Here is a 27,677-nt window from a genome sequence, read left to right as displayed (position 1 = left end):
GGGGGGGTGGTCTCTTGCCACCTGAGCCTGTGGATGCTGCACATTTTGACACCTGTCTGTCTCCCCTGCGTTATGGCTCCTCCAGCTGGATTCCATGGTCCCGGGACAGGGCCTTATCCCCTGGGCTATGGCAGTGAGGCTGGGAGGGTCTGGTTCTGGTGACACACATTTAACTAAAGCTGTGTTTTCACTCACTTCAGAGATCCTAGCCAATTAAAATAATAACAAAATCAAATAGATCTAAGTTTGTCACAGAATCCACAGCAATGGGCCAGACCTGGTGGCCCCATCTGCAGGCCTCCAGTGCACACTGGCCGGGCATCCCTGCCAGGCCAGGACCCAGAGCCTCATGCTGTCCCCCAGGGCCCTCCTCTGGCCCTGTTCTTCAGTGCTGGTCCCCAACAGGTCTCACCTATACACAAAGGTGGCCAAGCCCGCTGCTGCTGCTGCTTCCTGCTGCCCCTGGCCTGTGTTCTCTCGGAAGCTACCTGGGGTGTTTCTTATTCAGTCCCCACTGTCCTCCAGGCTGGCCTGGCATCTAAAGCAGTGTGGAAAGCCATTGATTGGATTTGCAGCCGTGGAGAAAGCGCACATGCGTGGCCCACGGAGCAGTGGCTGCTGCATTCCCAGCCCACCCACTTGGAGCCTCATCTGGTGGCCTTGGTGGCCCTGGTGACTAGAATCCTGGAGTGGCACCAGGAGCCTCTGGGTCTGCTCTGTGGGTGCCTTACCTGGAAATGTCCTCCTGGGAATGGTAACAGCTGGGCCAGGAGTCCCTTGGGATCTGTCCTTCTGGATGGGCTGCACAATGGGATTCTGGGAGTTTCCTGTGGCTGTGATTACCGAGTCACAACTGTGCCACAGTGACAGCACTCATAGCAGCTATGACCTGGGTCCTCCAGGACAGGATATTGTATCCCTCTTGGCCTGGCAACATCGGTGACTTCATTTCAGGGTGCAGTGAGCCTCCAGCCCTGCCCTTGGGGCCTGGGAGTGGACCACTAGGGTGTTTGTAGGATGGTCACTGTACAACTGCTGTGAGATCCAGGGCAGGGCAGGGCAGGGCAGGGCGGGGGCCCTTGGACCCCACAGAGGGATGATGGAAGGATCTTGAAGAAGATGAGGATGAGGACTGCTCAGGGCAGTGAAGTAGATATGGGTGTCGGGCTCTGCAAACCTCTGCTTGTTTCATACCCCTAGAGAGTACATGTGTTTTGTCCCTTGTGGCCCTCCGCAGGTGGAGAGCCCAGGCCAGCCCAGGTTCTGCTGGGTCGGAGGTGCTGCCTGTGGGTGTTCTTGGCTAGAGCACCTGTGCTTGGTCTTCCTGCCCAACTCCCACATAGTGGGCCTGACAGCAGACAGCTGGTCCTTCCTCCCCCAGGAACGATGATGTCCTGAAGATCTTTGGGAAGTGACCCCCCTGACCTCTGTGGAGCCCTGTAGGCTGGTTGGCTGCAGAATCCTCCTTCACAGCCATGCGGAGCCTGCGAGGGGGGATAATGAGATTTCCAGCCCACCTGGCTGCAGTGCGCAGGACTTTGGGGCTTCTCAACCCTTCACTGTCCTTGACCATGTGCTGAGGCCTGCTGTCTCTTCTGGGGTCTCCTGACCAGCAGAGCTGAGGAAGCCGTTCCAGGATGACCTTGTACACGCAGCCGTGTCCCTTCCCTTGATCCTTGCCAGGAAGTGAAGACAGGAGGTGGTTTCTACCCTTGTTCCAAGGTGGGGGCCCAAGGTGTATTTGTTGAGTGAATAAATAATAGTTGGAAGGGCGCCACTCTTTAATTTATTTTGTCTTTTTCCTTTTTATCGGTACCAGGGATCGAACTCACGACTGCCTGCTTGCAAGGCAGGCGCTTATGCCGCGGGGCCAACCCAGCCCCGGGGCTCCATTCCTACTTTGTTGTGGACTGAATGGGGTGAGGACTGTGTGTGACTGTTTCCCATCATCCCTGTGCCCAGCACAGTGCCTGGCACATGACCACTACCCAAAGATGCCATTAGGGCCAAGTCAGGTCTGAGCAAGGTTGTGGTGTGGCAGGAGCTGGGATCCTCATGGCAGCTGTGGTGGCCACATGTGGAGGTTGTTTGCGAGCCTGTCAGAGCCCCTGAGAGGTGTATATATATGTGTGGGTTCTTTTCCTCTTCCTCAAGTTCTTCTCCTTTTCTTCCTCCTCCGTACCCCCCACCCAGTACTGAGAATTGAACCCAGAACCCAGCTGAATCTTCAGCCCATTTTTATTTTTAATTTTGAGACAGAGTCTCATTAAGTCCCTGAAATGCTTGGGCTGGCTTCAGACTTTCAATTCTCCTGCCTTAGCCTCTAGCAGTGCTGGGATTTTGAGCATACACCACCGCACCTGGATCCAGCTGCTGGATTTTTATCATGGGTAGGTATTATATTTTAAGGAGTGATTTTTCTGCTCCTGCCGATATGATCATATGATTTTTCTTAAGCTTGTTGATGTGGGTTACGCTGATTTTTAAAATGTTACTAGGCTCATGTGCCTAGAATAAATTCTACTTGTCTATATTGTATATTCTTTCCATACATTGATGGATTCAGTCTGCTAATATTTTGAGAAATTTTACGTCTGTGTTCATGAGAGATACTGGTCTGTAATTTTCCTTTCTTGTAACGTCAATAGTGTTGGCGCTGATGCTGTCCTTGTAGAATAAGTTAGAAAGTGTTTCCTGTGCTTCTGTTTTCTGGAAGTGATTAGGAAGAATTGGCATTATTTTTTCCTAAATGTCTGGTAGAATTCAGCAGTGAACACATCCGGGCCTAGTGCTTTCTGTTTTGGAAGGTTAATAATTATTCAGTGTCTTTTAAAGAGACCTATTTAGATTGTCTCTTTGTGTGTGAATTTTGGCAGGTTATTTTGAGGAATTGGTTCATTTTATCAAAGTTACCAGGTGTGTGGGCATAGAGTTGTCCACAGTATTTTTTAAACACCTTTTTAATGTCCAGGTGTCTGTAGAAATGTCCCCCCTTCCATTTCTGATGCTGGAAATTAGTGTCTTTCCCCTTTTTTTCTTGGTTTGCTTGACTGGAGCTCATAGATTTTGTTGATTTGTTCAAGGAACCTGCTTTGGCTTAATTGATTTTCCCTATTAATCTCCTTTTTCATTTCCATTGATTTCTACTCTTATATTTTTTTTCCTTTGGTTATTCTGGGTTTGATTTGCTCTTCATATGGTAGTTTCCCATGATGAAAACTTTCTGTTTTGAGGCAGGCCTGAAGACAGTGCTTGTTGGTGTTTGATTTTATTTTTTTGAGACAGACTCACTATGTAATTCAGGTTGGCCTTGAACTCATTATGTAACCCAGGCTGGCTTCAATCTCATGGTAGTTCTTCTTCCTCAGCCTCTCAAGAACTGAGAATACAGATATGTGTCACTAAGCCTCACTTCCAAAGTAGAAACGTAGGTTGCTCATTTTAGATCTTAATTTCTAGTGTATACATTAATGCTATAGATTTCCCTTTAAATACTGTTTTGCTATAGCTCACACATTTTGATAATGCTGTATTTTAATTTCCATTTAGTTCAAATTACTTTTCAGTTCCTCTGGAACCTTTGTCTTTGACCCATGTGGTATTTAGAGGTGTATTATTTCATGGTCAAATGCCTTGGGATTTTTCTAGTTATCTTTCTGTTACTGATTTAATCTCTGTCATGATCTGACAGCACACCTTGTATGATTTGTACTCTTTCCATTTGTTCAGGTGTATTTTATGGTCCAGGGTGTGGTCTGTCATGGTGACTGTTTCAGGTAAACTTGGGAAGAAGGGGTGTTCTGCTGTTGTTTGATGAAACATTCTATAAATGTCAGCTCACCCAGCTGATTGATGGTGCTGTTCAGGAAGCCTCTGTCCTTGCCCACTTCCTGCCGCCTGAATCTGCAGAAGGTGCTGAGGTCCTTGACTGCAGCAGGATGTTTGTCTTTTGCTCCAAGTTCTATCAGATTTTACCTCGTAACCCATTTTTTATTCCATAGACCAGTAAAGAATGTCATCAGTCTCCCTCGATGTGCTCTGCAGCACAGTTTCATAATACTCCCCAGCATCCGTCTTGAACTTAATTACCGGATCCCTGTTTCCACCACAACAAGCAGCGAGGTGATGAATAGCCCCGAAGCTACTTTTTTTTCTGAGGAGGAAATGCTGCAGGGAGGCTGGATTTCACCAAGCTGAGCCTGTGTATTGGGATTCAGAGGGCAAGGTGGGCCTGGTGTCTGCAGTGCCAAGGCACCCAGGCATGTGCACCCATGGCACTGTGGCTGGAGGAGCCGTGGGCTTCTGACCTGGGTTGGAGATGACTGTGGTGAGAGATGCTTCAGATCTTCTGATAGCAAATATCATGGACACGTGACTGGTGTTTCCTGGGATTCCACCTGTACGTTCCCACCTCGAACCCTGGACTTCCTGTGCTTCTCTCCCCATTGCTAAGCTGGTTTAAGCAAGCAGCCTTCTTTCGCACTGCAGCTGACAGCCAGGACTGAGTTATGACTGTTTAGAGGGAATATTTGGAAACTTGCAGTCAACAGAGAAACAGAGGGAGCTTTACCCAAACAGTGCAAGAGCCTGTGCGCAAACCAGGAACATGGTGTCTAGGCCGTGTCGCTCGTGGGGACAGCTGGGCGACACTAGGGCGCCCATGCACCAGAGGCTGCCTCAGCACAGAGTCTGGATGCTTCCTTCTCTAAACAGCACTGACCTACAGAAGGTTGGCACTGAAAGAGACCTTGTGCAGGTGGGGCCAGAGCACTGGCCTCTAGAGTCAGCCATTCCTGAAGGGGGTCCAGGGTGTCAGCTTGCTGTCCCCTCTCTGCAGCACAATCTTGAAGCCTTGTACCAAGATGCATTAGTTTGTGCTTGCCCAAGTTTTCTGCACTTGGTGGTTCCCTCTTTGTTTTGGTTTTTTGCGGGTGAGGGTATACCAGGAATCGAACTCAGGACCTCACACTTGCCAGGCAGGTGCTGTGCCACTGAGTGAAATCCTCAGCCCTCCTGTTTATTTTTTAAGATGCTGTTTCTACCTCTCATAATTCCTTCTGCTGCTTGATACACATTTAGTCTCCATCCCAAGTTTTCTTTGTGTATTTGGGCTGTTTACTTCTGTTCCCTCAGAAGCACCAGCCAGGGTATAAACACATGTCCTGGCTCTAACCCCCTCCTCTTCTTTATGAAGATTTGAAATCCTCAAACTAAAAAGCATTTAAAAGTACAGATACCAGAGTGATGGAACTCTATTTGCTTTGTTATGAGAGTTGATCCTGTTAATTTTCTTCACAATCAACATCATAGGCTTTTGCTTAAAAGTCACAGAAAAAAATTTTTTTAAAGCTTGAAGGGGACGTTTCTAAAATGCACAAGTTCCATTGATGGAGTGGGGTGTGTTTAGAGGCTGACTGTGTGTGGCCCTGTCTCCCCACTGCTCTAGACCTCTGGGGTCAGGAGCTTCCACTGCTTGCGGATCCCTCACTCTCCTCTCCGCCTGGGGACACCTAGCTCCCAGAACTAGCCAAACCTGTTTGCTTCAGCAGACTTCTCTGCAGGGAAGGTGGGGGTGGAAAGTCTACCTGCTGAGCTACTCTGCAGCAGTTTTTGAGATGCACTAAGGAACAGAAGATGAAAAACCTGAGCTGTACCCCCTCCTGGTGGGGGGGCCCCCTCCCCGCACCTTACCCCTTCCCACACCCCAGGTCAGCATGGAGCCATCTTTGTATCCTTCCAGGAGAATTCTGAAGCTGCCTGGGCCTTCAGGGGGCTGGGCAAAGGTTCCTTTCTCCTTGGGAACCTCGGTTGGTGTCCAGTGAGGCTGCTACCAGCAGGTTTCGGGGAGAGGGTGCCTTCAGTTTCTCTGAGAGTCAGTCTCCTGGATGCCTCTATGCACAATCGGGAGTTGTACCAGATGTCCAGAAAGGAAGCCCTTGCCACAAGTTGCTCACCCCACAGTATGTAAGCGCAGCTGGGAAGAGTGGGATGAAGTGGGGGCCATAGGTCTTGGGATGGGGCAAATTGAGAGCCTCATGATCCTGGCAGGATGAGGAGGGGGTACATTTTTGTTTTGTGAGACTCAAAGCCCCATGTGGCTGGAGCGTCCATTTTATTTCAAAGAAAAGCCAAACATTTGATTTTTATGAATACTCTGAATTTGTAAATGTTGCGAGCTAGCTTTGAAAGTGGCACCAATGTTGGCACATGAAGAACAGAAAGCCCAAAGTGATAGGTAAGCACTAAGCAAAGTGAAATATAACCAACAACATCCTTACATCCTGTAGAGACCTGGCCCGGAGGGCTTACCATAAGCCTGAGACTTCCATTGCCCCAGAAAAACAGATGACAAGAGGAAGCTGCCAGCCTGTCATATGAAGCCAGTGTACTCTTGACTCCAAAGCTCGAGAAAAATATCCAAGCAGAGAAAACTATAGGCCTCCAATTCACTATGAACGTAGATGCAAAACTAAACAGCCAATGAGATCCAGCAGTGTGTGGAAAAGAATCACACTGTGATCAGGTGGAGTCTGCCCTTGCTGCAAGAATGGTTCCAGTTTGGAACACTCCATCCACGTCAAGCTCCCCCTCACACTGCAGGGCAAAATTCACATGTATATGGCAAAGATGCTTAAAAAGATTTTGGTAAAGTTCAGCAAATATTTATATTAAAAATGCTTAGCAAAATAAGAATGGAAGAAAAGTTCCCTCCATTTAGAAATTTAGTAAAGTTCATGCCTAGCCAGGACAGCAAACATCCTAATGGAGGAACCCTGGGGATTGCACACTCTTCAAGGAGGAAGGCCAATAGAGTTCATCTCTGTGGTGACCCCCACAGAATCAACAGAAAAACTCTCAGGATTATAAAGTAACTCAGTAGAATTGATGGAAGCTCAACTTGAAATCAGGATTAGGAAGCCCCAGGTGTTTAAATACATGCAGTTTTTATTGTCAGTTAAAAGGCAATTAATTTTAACAACACAGACTCCTTCCCATGACAACCAAGAAGATGTTAACTCCCTTCTCCACCAGCAGCAGAGGTGGAGTGGCAGTGTGAGCCTGGAGGGGGCACCAGGAAGTAACCAGGAATCTGGTTTTAGGAGACACCAGCCCTGAGAGCAGTAACCACTGAAAGTGGCGTTTAGTCAGTAAAGATCACAACAGGCTTGAAGGAGTAAGTGTGAAACCTCCATGGAGGGTGGGAATAAAGGGAGAGGTGGCTGTGTTCTTGCATGGAGAGACCTCATGCAGTGAAGCCAGCATTCTCCCAGTCTGCACAGCCATCTGGGCCACATGGCAGCTGGAGTATGGGAGGCAATTAATGCGTTCTAGGATAGAAATGGGAAGAATGCAATCTGCAGAGAGCTGAGTCTTTCTTGAAGCAGAAGAGGGGCTCACCCTGCTCCAGTCTGAGAGGCACCACCAGGCTGTGGCACTGATGGAGTAAGAGAAGCAGGGACAGCAGTGATAGCAGGAGACAAGACCTAAGGAAATAGGTGCAGGTACACATGGGAGCTAAATATTGAATAAATGAGAGGTAGCTCCATGTCATGGTCAGAGCAAGGACTCGGAAGCCACGTCTCCTGGCCTGCCTGCCAGCTGTGTGACCTCAGCCCATTCCTTAGTCTCTCTGTGCCTCTGTTTTCCTCTCACCTATAAAGGAGAATAATAAATACCACAAGATCATTGTGAGAATAGAATGAGCAACTACACACGAAATGCCATACCTGTTTCCTAGGGCTGCTGTAATAAAATACCACAAACTTGGTGGCCTGAATAGAAATTTACTGGAAGTCCAAAGACAGGGTGTTAGCAGGATGATCCCTCATAGGACTATGAGGCTTTGTCCCCTTCCTTTCTCGTTGGCTTGTAGGTGGCATCTTCTCCCATGTCCCTCAATGCTTCTATCTGTGTGTCTTTTACATGGTGTTCTCCCTGTGTATATCCGCGTTGAGGCCCGCTCTTCAGAACATGGATCATATTTTTTTTTACACATTTTGGGCTTTATTGCTCCCTTAGATCTTACTGCTTTTTTTTTTTTTTTTTTGGTAAGAGAATAAAATCAAGCATGATAAAGCTGTCAGTCAAAACCAAGGATAGACATAGCGCATGATGTAAAAACAGAGTACAAGGTTATCAACAATGGTTACCATAATGCCTCTTGTATCCTTAAGAAGAATTGTCTATCTCTTTAGGTATTATAAAGTTAAACAAAACAGTAGAGAACAAGACCAATAAAACCTAAACTTTGTAAATCTTACAGCACCTCAAAAGAGGATAATAGTCAAACCAGAATGGGCATCATAGTGAATCTTATTGCTTTTAAAGTAGTTGCCTATACTCTGATACCTGATACTTTCATACAGAGCAGAATAGAGTCTAATCAGTCAAAACAAGATAACGGGGGTATTACAGGACTTCAAGTTGATAGGAAATCAAAATGTTACTATAATATATCCTGCTAGATTTTTGATTTTTTCCCCTTAGTTTAAAAAAGGAATTTAAAAAATTAAATAATTTTTTAATGAATAAGGGAGAGGATGAGATAAAAGGGGGCATAACAACATAACAATACAGGTTAAAGCATGACACTTTCAGCAACCTAGTGCTTCACCACCAAATAACCCAACTTAATAGTAGTTACCATAGTGTCTTTTCTTTGAAATATTTGAATATAACTTCATATGCTATAGCATCAAACATATCAAGACTATGTAACACCATTCAAGTGGATGAAAGCATTGTAGAGTATTTAGAACCAGATAACAGAAAAAATGATCAATGGTTTCTATATTATCTCTTTGCCTATAACAATTTTTGTTTATACTACCACATACGATAAAATCCAGCAAGCTACAACATGATAAAATCAATGGAGACAGAAGAGCCATAGTTTGGTGTGGCTTTAAGACAAGATGGTATTTAATTAGCACTAGCTATTATGATGTCTTGTTTTCTTCAAAGTAGCTGTTCATTGCATCACAGGCCATAATATCAAACAGCCCAGATTGAAGCCGTTCCCATTAATGAGTGAAAATTTTATAAGGCTTCAAGGCTACATAATGGGGAATCATGGTTATCACGTACTTTTATATATTTGAATCATTTCCTACACTAGGGAAACTAAACATGGGTCATATTGAATTAGGCAGTTCTCTCCACCATCATGAGTTCATTAACCAGTGACTTCTGCATGACCCTGTTTCCAGATACTGTAAGAGCCTGGGGGTTAGAACTCCCAACATCTGGACTTTTGGAGGATGTGTCAACCTATATCCCCTTCTCGGTCTGCTTGGCATGTGTGGAGCAATTTGTAGATCTTCAAGGTGACATTGACTCTCTGGGGGACCAAAACTGGAGCCCCTGTAGGATTGGCTAGAGACCCAGAAGTAGATATGAGAATGATACATTTAGCAGAAAGTGATTGCCATGAACTGTGTTGTGTCTCCTTATACCCAGATTGCATAATCTGAATCACTGATTGCTTCTTTGACAGTATTTGAAAGTGGGGCTTTGGGAAAGACAGGAGGCCAGGGACCCTGGGGTGGGGGTAGTGCCCTTGTAAGGGCATGCCAGGACCAAGCTCCTTCTGTTGTGGACACAGCTAGGTGGGACCACCATCACCAGCTAGGGAGTAGTCCTCATGAAGCCAAATCTGTTGACCTTCCGATTGCTTTTCTGGTCTCTAGGACCATGAGAAATAAATATTGCTTAAACTGCTCAGTCTCTGGTGCTTGGTCATAGTGGCCTGGGATGATTAACACAGCCATGTAGTATTGGGTGACTTTGTGATGGGGAAACAGACTCTTACTGAACCCACAGGGGCAGAGGCCCTAGAGCAGGAAAGATACTGCCCTTGAATGAAAGATGTCTGCTTAGCTAAGGACATTGTGAGAATGTGACCAGGAGACGAATTGCAGGAAATATTTGGAAAGTATAAAACTGACAAGGAATTCCTGTAACTCAGCAGGAAAAATGATACCAGCTGACTATCGAGATGGGCAAAGGACGAGAACAGGAAACCAGCGGGAGAGGAGTGGCAGACAGGCCCTTGGAGAGAAGCCTGGAGCTTGGAGATGAGGGACATGGGATGAAAACAGAAAAGGGCTCTCAGTCACAGCCCAGGTGTCACCTTCCCTGGTACCTGAGAAAAAGCACTTAAAGGAGGAAGGTTTATTTGAGCTTGTGATTTTAGATTTCAGTCCATGGTTGGCTAGATCACTTGCTGAAACATCATGGTAGAAGCATGTGGCAGAGGCTGTTCATCATGTATAGACCGGAAGCAGAGAGCAAGAGCCTGAGTGAAGAGGTTGGGACCAGATGTAGTACTCAGCTAACATCCACATGATCCATTGCCTTCAACTTGGCCCCATCTCCTGAGTTCCCATCACCTCCCAGTAATGCCATTTTGATCTCATCCATGGATTTAATGCATTTGGTGAACTTAGAGCCTCATCATCCAATTACCTTCCCAAAAGCCTATCAGCTGGTGACCAAAGCTTTTTAGTTCATGAGGTATTTTTTGGTGGGGAGGGAGACTTCAAATCCAAATCATTGAACATGCCCACAGTTCAAAATTTTAAGACATACAAACAAAAGCATGTACCACAGAGATCCTAGTGCAGTGACTTGTGGAAGGTCAAGGAGGATAGAGGAATAAATACATAAGTAAAACAAGAATAGTCAGTGGGCACTGTGAGCTGAAGACTACCTCTTTGCTGGAGTGGGAAACCCCATAAAATTACATGGCCAGGTAAAAAGTCTATAGCTCTTTTGGGGACAGTGGTAACACAGTACATGACCCACTGGATGCTAAATGGCCCAGTGAGCAGGAGAGTGGTCTGCAGTGTGGTCTTTAGGCTAGACTCTGCCGCCTCCTGCCCTCATCCTGTGTACTCTTGCTCCTCTCCACAATGGTTGGATGCCTTGTCCTGGGTGTAGGTGGAGGCGCCTGAACAGAGTCTGATGCCAGGGCTCATCTGTCTCCCAGAGCTTTTCAAGCTTCAGTTTGTCTTTGTTGTGTAAGGTGAGAACAGAGATGGACCTTGTGAATTTGAGCAAGAGAGTATTATGAGGTCTCAGGTGGTCGGCACAGGGCCAAGGGGGCTCAGACTGGCAGCTGCTATTTGAGTGGAGATCTGTTTCTGGAGGCCAGGCCTTTGCCAACAGACCCTTCCAGACCTGGTCAGTGATGTTGCATGGTCTTGAGCTGGCCATGAAGAACAAGGCCTCACTTCAGTGTGCATTGATGGATGTTCTGCGTGTGGAGAGAGGTTTCATAACACAGCCTGGGGATTTCTTTCTATGGGTCTATAGCATTGAGCCTATGTCCTCCTGCCCTGACTGGACACAGAGGATGCAGTTGTTGGGAGTGGCACCCCTTCAGATGCCTAGCCCCATCCCAGGCTGACGGGAGCCTCATGTCTCATTCTTTGGGCCTGTGAACTCATGTCTTCAGTTTCCAGTAGTTTAATTGCCACTCGCCTGCTTCTCTCTTGGGATCTCACATTCCTGGCTTCCCAGACCTGTCTGAGAGTTTAAGGGAAGATTGTGAAGGCTGGATCAGGTTGAGAGGAATCTTGTGGAATCATCCTCAGGCAACGATTCCTGTGGGACCTGCACTTACATGGGCTAGGAGCCCGTCTGTCAGGGAAGAAGGAAGTGGACTTTTGTGAAAAGACAGGACCTGGTCACCTTGTAAGCCATGTGACCAGGCCTTCTGTGGGAGCCTGGCTTATTCTCCACATACGGAGCATATTCATCTCTTACAGATTGAAATGCTTTGCCAAACTGCTCATTTCCAGCAACTTTGAGAAGAGGCGGTGTGTCTCAGCATATGTAATCTTTGGAGGTGTATTTGGCATGTTAGGCTAGTTTGAAAGTATGTTTGGCTGTGAATAAGTTCCTGGTTTCCGTCCTGGATGCATCATTCCGTGTACTGGGCTTGGAGTCTGTACCACACTCAGATAAGCACGTTGTAACATTTCAAGTCCAGATTTCGCCTTTTTTGGATGCTTCAAAAATGTTAAGAACCTCAAGTTGGCCCTAAAGGGAAGATGTAACATTTCCCCAGTGAGCAACTGCAGCTCTTTAAAAATACATAAGTACATAAATTAACTATAAGACTATAGAAAAGATAAGCACATACAGAATCAAACAAAAGATAACAAAAGGACACATCAGGGGATAGAAGAATTTCTAGAATAGAGAGAAAACAACCACTGTTTTAAGAATTACTTAGATTTTTCTGGAGCCTGTGTCACCTGGATCTTTGATTTTGTGTTTGCTGGACTGGTACAGTGAGGGAGCCCTGTGAGCTTTCAAGGCTTACCTCAACCTACCAGTCCTGTGGTCCCCCGGTCCATCTAGGCAGGCAGGAGGGGCTGCCCCTGCAGCTTCACTGAGCCAGGCACATCTTGCTGAAGTCTCTGGCATCCTGTCCTTTGCAGGTGGCTCCTCAGTTTCTGTTTTGGGAACCCAAGGACTAAGGGGTGGTCTCTGAAGGCTGTCACTGGTTTTCAGGGAGTGACACCAATGTTCTTCCTATCTTCCGATGGCAGTCCCAATAAAATGGGTGATGGGATAGACGTCCTCTACTTTTGCCAGTATCTCTGCTGGCTCAGGGCTTCTCCAGCTCCTCCTGGTTCCCCTGGGCATCATTTGCATCAACCATTTCACATCTAAATTTAGGAAATTAGGTGGCCAGGCTGCCTGGTTGGCCTTGGTGGCTCGTAAAGTCTGTGTGTTCCAGAGCCTCCACATCCTCTGCAGAGGTGCTGAGCTCGCCACTCATTTCTGCATCGAGAGCCAGGATGTTCTTGGACTAGAAGTGTTTTCTCTGAAAGAAAAAAAAAAATCAATGCAAAAAACACTTTATCAGGCTTGGTGGCTGTTTCTAGCAGAATTGTATCTATTGGCAGCAGAAATGTTCACGCTGTGTAATGACTCTTTCCTAGCTGGAATCCAAAACTGTGTTTAATGTGATTCCGTTTTCATAAAAAGCCAGCAGCAAACTGTGTCTATGGAGAGATAGGGCTCACAGTGGGAACCTGAACCGAGGATTAGGAAGGAGTTTAGTGTTCCTCTCTTAGGTAGATTTTCTCATTTTCACTGATTTCTGTGAATGGATTTCAATAGGACCTGGGTGTCTCCTGGATGGCAGGGGGTCTTACAGGTCCAGAGCAGCAGGATTTGACCTTACCAGGTGTTACCTGTAGTCCCTAATCTGGTGTCCTTCGTTTTTCAGTGACATATTTGATGCCATGTTCCCTGTCACTCACATTGCTGGGGAGACGGTCATACAGCAAGGTATGTTTTGCTGCCTCTGAGCCCCAGATCTGGGGAAGGTGGTTCATGTGCTTAAGATTTTAGCATAAGAAGCTCTGTGTAGTCCTCCAGAAGACTCATTTGCAAAATTTAAGAAAACAAACATAACTGAAATTAACTACATATTCATAATCTTGTCATAAAAAAAAAGAATCCGGGCATGGTGGTATATGCTTGTGATCCAGCACTCAGGCGGTTGAGGCATGAGGATCATTTGTATTCTCTCTCTGTCTCTCTCTCTTTCTTTCTTTCTCTCTGTCTCTTTTTCTGTCTCTCTCTCTGTCTCTTTTCTCTGTCTCCGATCTCTATCTCTTTCTGTCTTTGTCTCTCTGTCTTTCTGATCTCTCTCTCTGTCTTTGTCTCTGTCTCTGTCTCTCTGTCTCTGTGTCTCTGTGTCTCTCTCTGTCTCTCTCTCTCTGTCACACACACACACACACACACACACACACACACACACAGGTCCAGGGTATTCCTTGGCCAAGGTCTATAATGTAGACAATGTTGCAGATATTCTTTGGAAGAAAAACATTACAAAACACTGTAGCTCCTATGTCTAACAGGCAGTTTTATCTTATGTCTCCTGTCTCTTTTGTTACAGGGAATGAAGGAGATAACTTCTACGTAATTGACCAAGGAGAGGTGGATGTGAGTACAGACTACCATTTTTGTACATTAGCTCTTCCCTCTTTAGCCAGTGTGAAGAGCAGGTCACCACAAGCCCCATCGGAAGGCTCTTCTTTCCAAGTGACATATTCCTCAAGTTTATTTATTTGCAGTGCAAGGGGCAGAACCCAGGGCCTTGAGTATGCCAGGCAATTGCTGTACCACAGACCAGCACCCCACCCTGTTAAATGAAAACTAATACACTTCCTTTAAAAGGTCTTTATAAGAAAAAAATGTCAAACACACAGGTGGCCGCAGAACCGTTGGGCAGGTGCTGGCCTCAGCCTGGGCCTTTGTCTCCTGCAGACAGTTGGGAGGGTTTGACTCAGTGCTGACTCCAGATCAGTAGCCAGTGATGATGCCAGTTTTCCATTGGACATCAACACTGGCCAGGGAGCTGTGCATCTGTAGACCCCAGAGGCCCTGCCTGGAGTTGGGTCCTCTGTGCCCCAGGCCACCTTGTTGCAAATGCCCAAGCTATACTGTGATCCTCAGGGATGCTGTCTATGCTGTCACTCGCCAACAGTGAAGGCCCCTACTTTTTTTTTCTTTCCTTTTTTTGCAATACTGATGGTTAAACCCTGGACCTTCACACTGAACTACATTCTCAGCTCTTTAATTTTTACTTTTTTTTTTTTTTTTAATGAGACAGGGTTTCTGTGTTGCTGAGGTGCCCAAATTGGGTTTGAACTTTCGATCCTCTTGCCTCAGCTTTCTAGATTAGTGAAAATACAGGTTATGCAGCCATGCCCTCAGGCCCATACTTTTATGAAGCTTCCTCCACTGGTCTGTTAGGTCAGCTAGGTCTTCCATACCCACCTGCCTCCTTTTGCCTCCTGGGCTGCCATCACCTGAGCCCCAGGTGCCCTGGCTTGAAAGGTGGTGACATTGCCTTTCTAGGTGCCTGCCTCTGCCCTCCTGGAGCTGAAGACCTAGCTCTTGCCAAAGCCCTCCAATTTGGCCTCAGTGTGACCCCCATGGAAGCCCTTGTTGCTCCTCCTGGAACCCTGCACTGTGCTGTCACAGGGGCAAATGCTGTCTCTGGCTGGGGACGCCCACCCTTCTGTCATAGCATCACTGTGAGCATCACTGCTTAACCCTCTGATGTCTCTTCCTTAGCCTGGGTGTCTGCAGATGTACCCATGCCATTAGCTTCTTTGTGGCATATCCCTTCCTATCTTAGTGGTGATTTTGCAGTTTTTCCTGGGGGCTATTTTTAATTTTTTTTCTTTTTTCTTTTTTGATCGAACCCAGGGCTTTTGCCTTTATGTTTTTATTTGGAGATAGTGTCTCATTAATTCACAAAGTTGCCCAGGAGTGAACTTGCAATCCTCTTGTCTCAGGCTCCCAGAGTGTTGGGATTACCGGTGTGCATCTCCATGCCAGGCTTCCTGGGCTTTAAGGCCTATCTTCAGGAGTTGAATCTCCAGTACTGGGCATTTGGGGTCCCTAAGGCCCCAGATCAGATCCAGACCTTCCCAAGCTGGCCCTAGGTCCTCTTTGGGCTGGGAATGGCTCAGCCACGCTCTCCCCTCCCCTATAGAGAGTGTTGCCAGCTGCTCCAGGTCACCTTCCTGTCAGTGCCCTCTAGGTGTCAGGCCATCCCACATCCGATCCCCAGGCTGGGTGCTATTTTGGGACTTGGTTTTGTCCCTCTGCCTCTGTCCAGTCTCAGCTATTTCTGGGAAGGGCATTTACTCACCTTCCTCCTCAGCAGCCTGCCAGTGCATTCACTCTGACTTTTCTGGAAACTTTCAGGCTTCCCACTTCTGGAGCTGGGGCACAGGAAGTGACTCAAGAGAAGTCCAGGTGGGGCACACCCTGAGTCCCCAGACTTCTCTTTGTCATGTGGCCTATGTTGTTGTCTTGCACTGGATCTAACAGCATGGTCCCTCGACTGGCCTGAGGCAACTGTGGTGTCAGTGGGGGATCCTGTCCTCCTAAAGGAAACTGAGGCAGGAGCTCAGGGCTAGGGCTGCCCCTTCTAGGGGGAACCGTGAAGAAGAGGGAGGATAGGAAGGTCCAACTGGGCTCAGCTGCAACCATGGTCACTGCCTGACCTTTCACTTCACAGCTAAACCCAGGACAGGAGGGTACAGCCTTAGGGGCCAGGCCCAAGAGACGGCTTGTCACACCTGACATGGGACTGCCCAAGCTCAGGCCTGGTACAGGGAGGGCAGAACAGGAAAGTGCAGGTCCTCAGATGCTGTACTGTGTGAGGGATGCCCAGGGCAGAGACAGCAGTAGGTAGAGATGGCTTGTTCCTGGTTTGATCTACAATTGTCTCCCATATATTAATTCTATGCTGTTCTCAGCCCTCCACCCCCAGATCATCACCGTTTGCCCCTTTTTTCCCCACAAATGTTTATGGTACTTTCAGGCCCTGAGCAGGGGAGTAGGTTTTGTAGGTCCACATTGCAGATCAACAGGAAATTAGTAAAAGCTATCTCACACCTCAGAACTTTGACTTTCTGTGCCCTCTGCTCTTATTCCTCCTCTGCCTTACCAACTCTTTGCATTCTTCAAGACCCATCACACCGGGTCCTCTGTTGTGGGGTTTGACAAATGCTGACCCCAGCAGATGATGGAAGATAAGACTCTCCCTTGCCAGCTTGGGAGCCTCTGGTGGATCCTGCTCTTGGCTCTCACTTTTCCTCCCCCTATTCTGCATTCCCTGAAGTGGTAGAAATCTCCCAATTGCATTCTAAGGGCACCTTCAATTTGGGGCAGAATTTGGAGGGTTTGGACTGACTGAGGGAATTCTGATTCAGTCTTGGCTTGACCTGAAAGAGCAGGTGTGGGGATGGCAGATGCTGCTTCAGGGCCCACAGCGTTCAGAGGACCCCAAGGGCCCACTGGGCTTCTTTGCCAGGGTTGTTTCTTGGCCTTGTTTTCTGCGTCACTCAGACAGGGCTATGGCTCACTGTTCCCCCCAAGGTCAGAGAAGCAGGCTGCTCATGTGGTGCCACCACGGATCTCAGCTGCCCTGGGCTGCTGTTGTGATCCATGCCCTGACTGCCTTCTTCCCTACCTGACTGGTCCCACACCTGTACTAGTGGACCAGGAGGACCCCTGGAAGGTGAGGACCTAATGTCTTCAGGGCTTGTTACCAGTGGGTCACTGTCCTTGACTGCCTGTGAGCAGTTTCCTCCAGTCTGGGGCCAGCCGGGTACAAGGGACCCCTAGGATGGGCCAAGGGTACAGGGCACCATCTGGGAACACATGTGCCCTGCCTTTCAATCTGTGCTTTCTGTCTCCTTGCTGAGGTCCTCTCCCACCCCACACACTTCTTCCTTCTCTCACTGTAGACAGGGAAGTGTTATCCATGGTCTGTGTCATGCACTGTACCTGCCCTACGCCACGTCCAGGACTTCCTCAGAGACTGAGCATGAGGTGGACAGAGCCCCTTCAAAGCAGGGTCCCAGTTTCCTCAAATCCAAGGCTCAGATGAATATGTTGGTTCATTCCCATATCAGAGGCTGAGGCAGGAGACTTGTGAGCTTAAGGTGAGCCTTGGCAAAGGAGACCCTTTGTCAAAATAAAATTTTAGAGGGCCAGGGATTTAGCTCAGTGGCATAAGCATCTGCCTTGCACAGTCATGAGTTCGATCCCCAGTACCAAATAATAACAATAATGATAAAATAAAATAAAGTAAAATTTTAAAGGAGTGGGGATATAGCTCAGTAGCCAGTGTTTGCCTAACCTATGGGAGGCCCTGGGATCCATCCCAAGTGCTACAAAACAGAAAACATGGACCAAACCCGGACTCATCCTGACAGGACCCCTCCCAACCCCAAGGGACTGTCACAACATTCAGGCCAGGGTGCCATAGGGCAAGGTGAGGGTCGAAGAGCAAGTTCGCCTTCTGGCCAGCTCCTTGTCCCTGCTCCCGGGTGAGATGTGTTGTCTCTGGCATCTGACCAAGCCCGGAGACATGTGGAGGCAATTGTGTGAAGGAAAAAGTGAGGTCACTTTCACATAACTGGAGTTCCCCGACACATTGTCTCTTAGATCCTGCGCCCGCCCCAGGTGCACAAGTGGCCTCCAGGTCCTCTCTGAACCCCTCAGGGCAGAACCAGAATATATTTGGGCACCAAAAGTGGATACCGCTTCCTGGTGCAGCCCCTAGTCTGGGCCATCCAGGCCCTGATGGCACCAGGATGTGTGACCTACAGAGCCGTCTGTGAATGGGCACAGCCAGCTTCCTGCCTGCTATGGCTGCATGTGAACACTAGGCACCTCTGCCAATCCCTTCAGATTTTCCAGTGAGGATGGGGTAGGCGGCAGGGTGGGGCTGGCACAGGAGCTGCGGGGGAGCTGCTGTGATGTGGGGGGCGATTGTGTGCAGAGTAAACATCAGGGCTGGTGCCGAAGGCCACATCTGAAGGAATCCGAGGAACCCAGTAACGAATCAGGACCGACACACGGCAGACTGGCCGTGGGTGGAGTTCCAGGGTGTGCATCAGGATGATTACTGTGATTACTGTGCCCCGAGCTGCCACAGCCCAGAGCTGTCCTGGCTCAGTCCAGCCCCACTACCCTGAGCCCTGCTGTGTGTTCTGTTTGCTGCTGTAAACACCCTCCGAGGTCAAGGGTGGACACGCACTGGGTCCAGCGTGCTCTCCACGGCTCCAAAGATGTGGGTTCTGCAGGGTGGGGTGGGAATGGAGCCATCGTGGTGGGCATCCCCTCCCCACAGGAGGCAGCCACAGGACCTTGAGGTGGCCTGAGTGCCCTCTCTGCAGGGTGACACTGCCCTCTTGTACAGTAGCCCCTGGGGACCAGGTACCAAATGCCAGGACACTGGTTTGGCTTAAATTATGGTTTTCCAGAGAGACTCCCAAAATGCCTGCTTGCTGTGTGTGTGTTGCCAAGAGCTATAATCCATTTTTCTAAGTATAAAAATATCTCCCAATTTATTTTATTCCTGGAACATAGCATTTCTGCTTAAAAGGACACTCAGCTGTCGGTGTTACCGGCTCAGGAGTGCCGTCGTTCCATTTCTAGCCCAGTCTGAAGCCCATTCCCTACCTTTGTTGTTCTTGGTCCTTTGTTATTTTGAGGCTCTTTCCTGTCACCTTCTGAGGTTTTACATTGTCTCTGCTGCGCAGCCCTGGGTGTGGCAACCTGGTCCCTTGTCCTGGTTGGTTGTTGCTGGGCGTTTGCCAAGTGCTCTGTGTGTGCGTGTGTTTAAACTGGTAGAGTACACGCAAATTAAAATTTGGGTTTTAACCATTGTGCACAGGTCAGTGACAGTGAGTGCATTCACACTGCTGTGTAGCTGTCACCCCCGTCCACCTCTCATCTTCCCAAATAGAAGCTCTGTCCTCCATGGAACCCTGACTCCCGTCCCCTTCCCGACTCCAGACATCACCATCCTGCTTTCTGTCCCCATGAACTGGTTCCTCTAGGGACCTTATAGATGTGGAGTCGCACAGTGTTTGTCCTTTCGTGTCTGGCTTTGTCTCACTAACATTGTGTCTCCGAGGTCCACCTACGCCGAAGCCCATTCCTGTTTGAGGCTGAATCGTATTCCAGTGTTTGCATAGCCACGTACTGTTTACCTGTCACTCATCAGTGGACACTCCGGTGGCTGTATACAAATGTCTCCTGGAGACCCTGATTTGAGAGTTTTATTTTAATCAGTTGTTTACTGAGCACCAAGTGGCTATAACCTGGAGATTGCTGTGAAGGTTTCTTAGGTCTTGGAGGCACTGAGTGTATTTACCCAGCCCAGCCTTGTGCTCCCTGAGGTTCTGGGGAGCCTTGTCTGAGGTGACAGGCTATGGACTCTTCCTAGAATTGGGAGTGGGAGAGTCCTAGGCCACTGTATAGATGGTGGTGTTGATATGAGGAACAGCACCTGAGTTTAAGGTGGGCTTAAAATTGCTGGGCCAGGAAGTCAGCTGCTGACCCTGTATATGAGGTCTTGAGGTCACGGAAGAGAGCAGAAAGGCTGGGATGGGTCCTGGAGGAGCCTTGCCAGCCAGCTAGAGGTATGATAAGGGATCCTGTGGCCATTAGACATGGCATGGTCCCCTCAGGAAGGACCCTGTGCTACCAATAGAGTGACTTGAAACCAGACCCCTGGTACTGAGGGCTAAAGAGAGTTGGGGCAGTATGGGCCTGGGTGGTGGGGAAACTGAGTCAGCTGGACACAAGTGCCTTGTTCTTTCTCTTGGGGCTGGGAGGCAGGAGGATCAGGACCACTGATACTGGCCATGCTGCCCTAGCTGAGCCTTGAAGTCACACACCATCCCTTTGCCTTGGTTGGGTGGGAGACTGGGTGACTGTTCTCACCTGCATGTACTACTGCTGTCCGAATACTTGGCTTTCCCAGGGGATGGAGCTGGGTGACTTGAAATGCCCAGGGTTCCCGCTACCAGGTCTGACAGGGGCTCGGGGTTCCCATCTATTGGACAGTTCCCAAGGATGGGAATCTGTCACCCACTGTAGAGTGGTGAAGGGTGAGGGAAGGGAGGAAGAAGGATGTGCAGAGCGACCTCAAGGGACATGGCGCCGCCCGCTGGGGCCTCCCACCACCACCACCATTTTTCTTTTAAAAGAGAAAAAAATATGAACTAAGACAAGAGCAGCCCCTTTGCGTGCCAGCTGGGTGGGGCCCACTCTGCCCTGCTGGGGAGCTGTGACAGAGGCCAGTGTCCTGAGAAGGATGGCCCCTTTGTCCTTGGGGGTGGCCCTGAGCTTGTCCACACAATGGTTTTCTCTGACACCCAGGCTAGTGCTAGGAGACCGGGGTTTCTCGGTGGGGCAGGGGTCCTTACGGGCAGAGGGTCTGTGCCTCTTGGTCATTACTCCACTGTCTTTGGAGATGGCCTAAGAAAGATAGGGGTGCAGCTGGCATGGGGCTGGGCCAGAACATGTCCTTCTGTTCCTGGGGATCCTGCCTCTGGCAGGTGGCAGGGTGTCCTGTTCCTGCCTTGAGAAACCACTGGAAGGGCTCCCTTGTTCCCCAGAAGCTGCCACCCAGTTCTGTGGGGAGCAGACCCTGCAACCTGAGCAGGTCTACCCCCTTGTCGTTTTCCATTCAGCTTGGATGGGATGATGCTGGGTGCAGAGGGGCTGAGCCCTGAACCACCTCCTGAAGCCCATCCAGTAGGTGACCAGATGCCACTTCAGGCACATGGCCCAAGACAGCCCCATGCTGTACCTTGAGGCACAAAACCTGCATGAGGGACCCAAGGCCTGGGGGACAGTGTCTGAGGGTCTAGCATTTCTGGGTGGTATGACGACTCACTAAACCTTTTGCTTGGGTCCTGCCCTCAGAAATATAGGCAGAGTGGAGTGCTGACTCCCACACTGGAGGCCAGGCTGTGCCCATCATAGGCTTTATGTGCCCTTTGGGAATTAAGAGAGGCAGAAGTCCTGCTGGGTGCTACTTGAGATCCCTTAAACTCATCCCTAAATCTTGGGGCTTGCTGACCCTCCTTCTGTGTGTCCTTTTTGCCTGGCTGGGCGTGCTTCCTGGAGCCTTGGGAGGATGATGCCTTAGGCTCCTGGAGGCTTGTGGAGGGGCAGCCATACCCCCATCCCCACCCTATGTGGCCAGGTGCTCCCCTGCCACGCCCTGCAGCAGATCTGGCTGGGCCTGAGGAGAAGGGACTCCAAACTTTGGCAGGTGGGGCCCTGTCTTTGACCTGCTGTGGTTCCCAGCCTTGCTCATCTGTGGTTATGAATTTATCCATCACCTGCGGGTGTTTTCTTTCAGATGGGAAATTCTGTGCCCAGTTATTATCAGATAATGAGTCATTGATTTCAGTAAGAATCGCTTCCATGATTCATCACAATCCATTCTTCCCCTGCGCACCCATTTTGCCAATGGGAACCGATCTGTACGCTCATTGACCACTGTGGGGATAAAGAAGCCATTGTGTCAATTTATAGTAACCGAATCTGCATAATCACTACATAATGAACAATCTGCACCATTCTCGCCTGGGTGTGGGCCGCGCACGGGCCGGGCACAGGCTCGCCGTGCGGGGCGGTGCTGTGTGCCTGAAAGGGAATCTTGTCCTGGCCACTCTTTGCGAAGCTCATCTACCGTGGCGCCAATGACTCCTTTCAGGCTCCAGTCAAGGGCCTGGCTGCTGCCCCCTGGGAGGAAGGGCCCAGGATAGGGGCTCACTTCTGACAGTGTGTGGCTGCCTTAGGGCCCCCAGAGGTGGGGAGGAGACGGGGCGCCTGGAGTGATCACTGAGTGGCAGGGAAGGAAGGGGCAGCTTTCGAGAGGGAAAGGTGAGGGCTGAGTGTCCACCTGGAGTCAGCACATGTTGCAGAGGCCCCAGCTCAGAGAATTACTGGGGAATTGAATCCAGCACCCACCTGGGAGCAGTAGTAGTGGGGGACACATTCCTGGCTATAACCCAGATCTATGCTGCCCAGTCTCTGGTCCTGGCCTGAACTCCAGAGGCTGGGCAGATCCTGGGCTGTTGTGTGGTCTCTGTGTGGAGCAGGACTGTGGCCAACACTGTGCCCTTCCCAAGGGCATCTGGGAGACCTGCAGGGCCTCTGGGCAGTGGGCAACCTGCATCTGTGCCCTGATGTCTCTCTCCTGTGTCCCCTGAAGGTGTATGTGAATGGAGAGTGGGTGACCAACATCAGCGAGGGGGGAAGCTTTGGGGAGCTGGCACTCATCTACGGCACGCCCAGGGCTGCTACTGTGAAGGCCAAGACCGACCTCAAGCTCTGGGGCATTGATCGTGACAGCTACCGGCGCATCCTGATGGTGAGTAGCACCCTGGTAGATGAGGCTCCACCAGGCGGGGTGGGAAGAGGCGGGTGGGGATGGGGTTCTGGGGCTGTGTCAGACACCCATTCTTTTTTTTTTTTTTTTTTTTTTTTTTGATACTGGTGTTCGAACTCACTACCTTGCGCTTGCCAGGCAGGCGCTTAATGCTGCTGAGCTAAATTCCCAGCCCAGACACCCATTCTTGAGCAAGCATCCAGAGTGACTTTGAGAGACCCATCTTCCTAGTATGAGAAAGTTCTCCCTGCTGAGCTGGTGGGACCATTGTGCTGGGCCAGAGTGCTCACTCCCAGGCTTCCTTGGCATGGGGATCACTAGGGTTAATCCTGTACTGGTTTAGTTTTGTTCTTACATGCATCCAGATCTCTCAGGAGATACAGTGTGTGTACATGCACATGTGTGCGTGTGCACACAAGCAGCCCACCATAGGATGACTGGGACCATGCAAATACATGAAGGACAAGTCCCTTCCTGAGGGAGGAGGTCATTCGCCCACTCCTCACACATGCTATCTGCCAAGGGCTGTTCTAGGGCTGGGTGCATCACAGAATAGGAGGCACAGAGCTGGCCTCCAGGGTGAGGAGACAGACTAAACACATACACACCCGGGGTGGGATTGTGGAGGTGATCTGGAACTGAGGAGCAGTTGTTCTCTAATAAGAAGGGCCAGAGAGTTCTCTTCTAGGTAACATTGGTGCAGAGGCCTTGAGGCAGGAAGCTGGGGCAAAGGCTGTCAGGAATATTGGCCAGAGTGCAATGATTGCAAAGGTCCTGTGGCCAGAGTTGCTGGAGTGTTGCTGCACCATCCTGGTCCCCGTCCAGTGACTGGCTCTGTCTCACTGCAGACAGGGCCAGTAAAGTCAGGACAGCTATTTCATCAGCCCCAAGTTCCACAAGTTCTTTCCCAGGGCTCAGAGCAGATCAATAGGGCCCTGCAGGCAAGGGGTGGATCTGGTAAGGCCCCTGTCTGCTGGATATCTACCAACATCTGTAAGAGGACGTAGAGTGTCTGTGCCCTCTGGGTGCACCTGGCACAGTCTCTGCTCCATCTGTGCTGTGTCATCCTGGCTGTGGATCTTTGTGGCTGGAACCTTATATTCAGGGAAGTTCTCAAACCATGCTGGGAGCCGGCACTTCCTCTGTGCTAATTCCGGATCCTTGTGCACTAAGAATAGTGCTGGCCAGCTTGGAAGTCCACAGGGCTCATGTGACTCGGGAAAGAAAATGACAGTGCTGGTGGATTCCGGTGGCGGGAGTGCCCTGCGGGTCAGTCGAGTCTGTGTTTGCATCCGTCCCCATTTGGGCGGATTTGGATGTGGCTATCACACATTGAGTGTCCCCACCCTGCGTCCACTTAGCGCTAAGCTGGACATGACGTGGGTGACACAGGAGATGAGGGGGACGATAGACGGTCCAAGAATGTCAGCTCAGACTCGCCCCACATGCGGGCTGTTGGAACCCCAGGTCTAATCTGGAAGCTTCTTAAATGCCTGGCACTTCCCTGCCCCGGCTCCATGTTTTTTTGAGGGAAGAAAAGAGCCCAGGGCTTTGTAGGGCTGGGCTTGACCCCACTTCCACCCCAGACCCTGGGTTCCATGCAGAGGCCAGCAGGGCCCCAGCACTCTTCAGAATTAACCTTTCCTTCCCTCCCTTCTTTATCTTCACTTTCTTCCATTCCTTCCTTCTCTTCTCAGTACTGGGGATTGAACCCAGGGCCTTGGCGCTGAGCTATATCTCAGTCGTTTTTTAATGATTATTTTGAGACAATCTCACTACATTGTTAAGTTGCCTAGGCTGGGCTCCAACTTGTGATCCTCCTGTGTCAGCCTCTCAGAGTGCCGAGCCTACAGACCATACCCAGCATCGTTTTTCTTTCTTAGGCTTTGGACTCTCAGTTTACCTGAAACTTATCTGGGCCCCTGAGTGGAGCTAGGGAATGCAGACTAAGGTAGAGGATGCACTGAGATCTTCAGAACCCCTGCCCAGAGCAGCCTAAGACCCGGGACTCCCTGCTGCCCCTGGCACCACTGCTCCTTTGGATCTTTCTGCAAGGGTGGGATCCTGTAGTTCTCACTGTTGGCGGAAGGCTCTACTCCTGAGTTTGGTAGGCAGCAGAGTGGGTCTTCTGAGACCTACTGGCTTTGGAAATTTCAAACTGTCATTTGCTTACTGCCCAGCTGGTTGTTCAGGGTGGCCCTGCTTGAAGTGGACCCCAAGAGGTGGCAACATGGGTGCCCTCAGAGGCTGGCATACCCTGGAAGCCCCAGGGGGAAGGAGAGGGCTGGTGCTGGAATTTGTGTCCCTCAGAGGGCCCCTCCTGTGAAGATGCATGAGAAATCTGGAAATATCAGAATGGTTCAGGCCTGCAAACTCACTTTCTGTGTTTTCTCTTTCTCCCAAACAGGGCAGCACACTGAGAAAACGCAAGATGTACGAGGAGTTCCTCAGCAAGGTCTCCATCCTCGGTCAGTGGCTCTGCATGTCCCTGGGCCTCACAGCCTCCTCTGAGCACCTGCTGCCAGCCGGACACTCTCTTTTTCCCTGTGTGGCTGGCAGGTGGTGTTATGCCCATGTGTGCGTGTGCATGCACACACATGATACACATGTAGGCATGCACATACACTGTCCTCTGGGGCGTACAGTTGGGTTTGTCTGTCTCTTCTGCTGCCTGCTTGGCTTCATCAAATTTTTTGAACACTGAAGATTCAATTTAGGGTCACTGCATGACTGAACTGCTTCCTCAGCCCTTTTTATTTTGAGATGAGTTCTCACTAAGTTGTCCAGGCTGATCTGGAACTTGCCATCCTCCTGCCTCAGCCTTCTGAGTATAGGTGTGCACCACTACAACCAGCTTCAGGTTTGAGTGAGCTTCTTTCCTTGCCACTTTAGTTAATCCCAGCGTGAATCTCTAGAGAACATCTTGCCCTCCCAATGTTACCTGATGGCAGTGTGCCTGGGTTACCAAAGGATTCAGGGTTCAAAGGTACACCCCCGGCTCTAAGCATGCTCAGCAGTCTTGCAGGGAACTTACTGCTGAATTGTTTTGAACATGACTAGGCTGAAGAAAGAGGCAAAAGCCTCTTGGCTGTGCCCCTGGCTTGAGTACGTGAATAGTAAGGTTCACTGGCGTGCACGTGTGTGTGTGTGTGTGTGTGTGTGTGTGTGTGTGTGTGTGTGTGTGTATGATGTGACAGTGCCTACCCACTTTTGGGGAAGACTTGCCCTGAGCCTGCACCCTCTTTGAATCCTTTCATAACAGTCATAACATAAAACAGACCATTTGGCCACTTTAGAAGTGTGGTCCAGAGGGGCGCACACACTCAGTCTTGTGCAACATCCCCACATCTGGCTCCGCCGGTGTCCTCACCCTGAACAGAAGCCGTCCTCCCTGCCTCCTAAGTTGGCTCCTGAATGAGGGACATTTTATTCCTATGCCAAACCCCGAAGCTGGAATTTTTCCCAGCTTTACCTTCTAGTCTCCTCGCCCCAGATCCAGGGTACGTGTGGGGTCACCCATGCCCAGCAGGTCCGAAGACAGCTGTCAACCTGCCGCTCCATTCTTTCAGTGTGGCCTCTTCTGCTTCCCCTGGGGAGGCTGCTGCTGACCACCCCAGGACCTCAGCTTGTTGGGACCTGTGGCTTGGCGGGAGCTGGTTTTCTCCTCCGAACACCTTAGGCCTTCATTAGAGTCACGGCCCTGCCTGGCTTCTGTTTGCTGTTTTGTTGCCCTGCGATTGATGCAAAGCCGTCAAGTGTGGCTCACTTCTCCACAACCCTCCTGGGGGAATAGCAACAGAACTCTTAATTCCTTCTCCCTGTCACCACAAGCTGCACAAAGTCCTCCACAAAGTCTTGGGACTGTGTGATAGGCTCGGGAGGCCCTTGAGTGAAGCTGCGGGGCGTGGGCCATTCTTGCTCACTCTGTGCTGCGATTCTGCTTCCTCCTCGGCCCCACACAGCTGCACAGGAAGTGAGAGCCCTGAGTTCCCCATCAGGTCCACACTGTGGGTCTCTGCGGCCTCACGCTGGGGGCACTGATATCCACGTGCTGTCCTTCTGTGCATAGGTTTTTCACACAGGTTCTGTCATGTGTTGGAACCCGAGCCTTTTGGGGTAGGTGCCGTAAAGGCAGAACTCAGTGCAGCTAGGTCACAGCATTCTCCTGCTAGAGTCCACTGCTAGTGTCCTATATCCGGAGGTACAGGATTGTAAACTGAAAGTTAAAAAAATGCTTTGTGTTTTATGAATTGCTTTGACAGTCTGAGACATTGAAAAGTTGCCATCTCCTTTATAGCTTCTTCTACCAGTTTACACCCATGATTTATGAGATAAAGCTACTTCGGATCTTGATTTTCAGACCTTATAATGTTGCAGATTTCAAATGTCATGGGAACAAAATTCAGCTAACCAAATGTGTGGAGGTGAATCTCCCAACTACAAACTGACTTCTAAAAATCAGATAAATCTGGTCCTCATGAAGAAGTGGATTATCCAAGCACCCCGTGTTAACAGACCAGGCCACTTGTGCACCCCTTCCCTCTGAACACAAATATAATTTTGTTCCAGAATGACTGCATTCTGTTCGTGTGCTGACCTGTGTATACATGCAAAACCCCAGGCTCTGAATAACCAAGCAACTACTGTTTTTGTTGTTGTTGTTGTTGTTGTTGTTGTAGAACTAGTGATGGAACCCAGGGCTTCACACATGCTAGGCAAGCACTGTACCATAGAGCTACACCCCTAGCTTTTTTTTTTTTTTTTTTTTTTTAATTTTTTGGTCTTTTTCCTTTTTTTCCGGTACCGGGGATCGAACTCATGACTGCCTGCTTGCAAGGCAGGCGCTTATGCGCTGAGCTAAATCCCCAGCCCCTAGCCCCTAGCTTTTTAAAATTTTGAGTTAAGCTTGCTAAGTTACCCAGGC

General features: G+C 49.5%; 1 protein-coding gene across 3 annotated transcripts in view; it reads left to right on the top strand.

The window, feature by feature from the left end:
- Prkar1b (protein kinase cAMP-dependent type I regulatory subunit beta) overlaps window positions 1–27,677 on the top strand; it is a 117,343-nt gene that overhangs the window by 75,116 nt on the left and 14,550 nt on the right. For all 3 annotated transcript variants that reach the window (XM_003470073.4, XM_005003743.3, XM_005003742.4), the window contains exons 5-8: window positions 13,247–13,308; window positions 13,925–13,971; window positions 22,577–22,735; window positions 25,161–25,221. In XM_003470073.4, coding sequence (XP_003470121.1) covers window positions 13,247–13,308; window positions 13,925–13,971; window positions 22,577–22,735; window positions 25,161–25,221 — 329 coding nt within the window. The remainder of the gene's footprint in view (window positions 1–13,246; window positions 13,309–13,924; window positions 13,972–22,576; window positions 22,736–25,160; window positions 25,222–27,677) is intronic.

Source organism: Cavia porcellus, unplaced genomic scaffold (assembly GCF_034190915.1).
Source record: "Cavia porcellus strain 051 isolate PalLab524CR breed Dunkin Hartley unplaced genomic scaffold, mCavPor4.1 scaffold_23, whole genome shotgun sequence".
Classification (NCBI taxonomy): domain Eukaryota; kingdom Metazoa; phylum Chordata; class Mammalia; order Rodentia; family Caviidae; genus Cavia; species Cavia porcellus.
The sequence above is the reverse complement of the archived record's forward strand: the minus strand, read 5'-3'. Positions and strand labels throughout refer to the sequence as shown.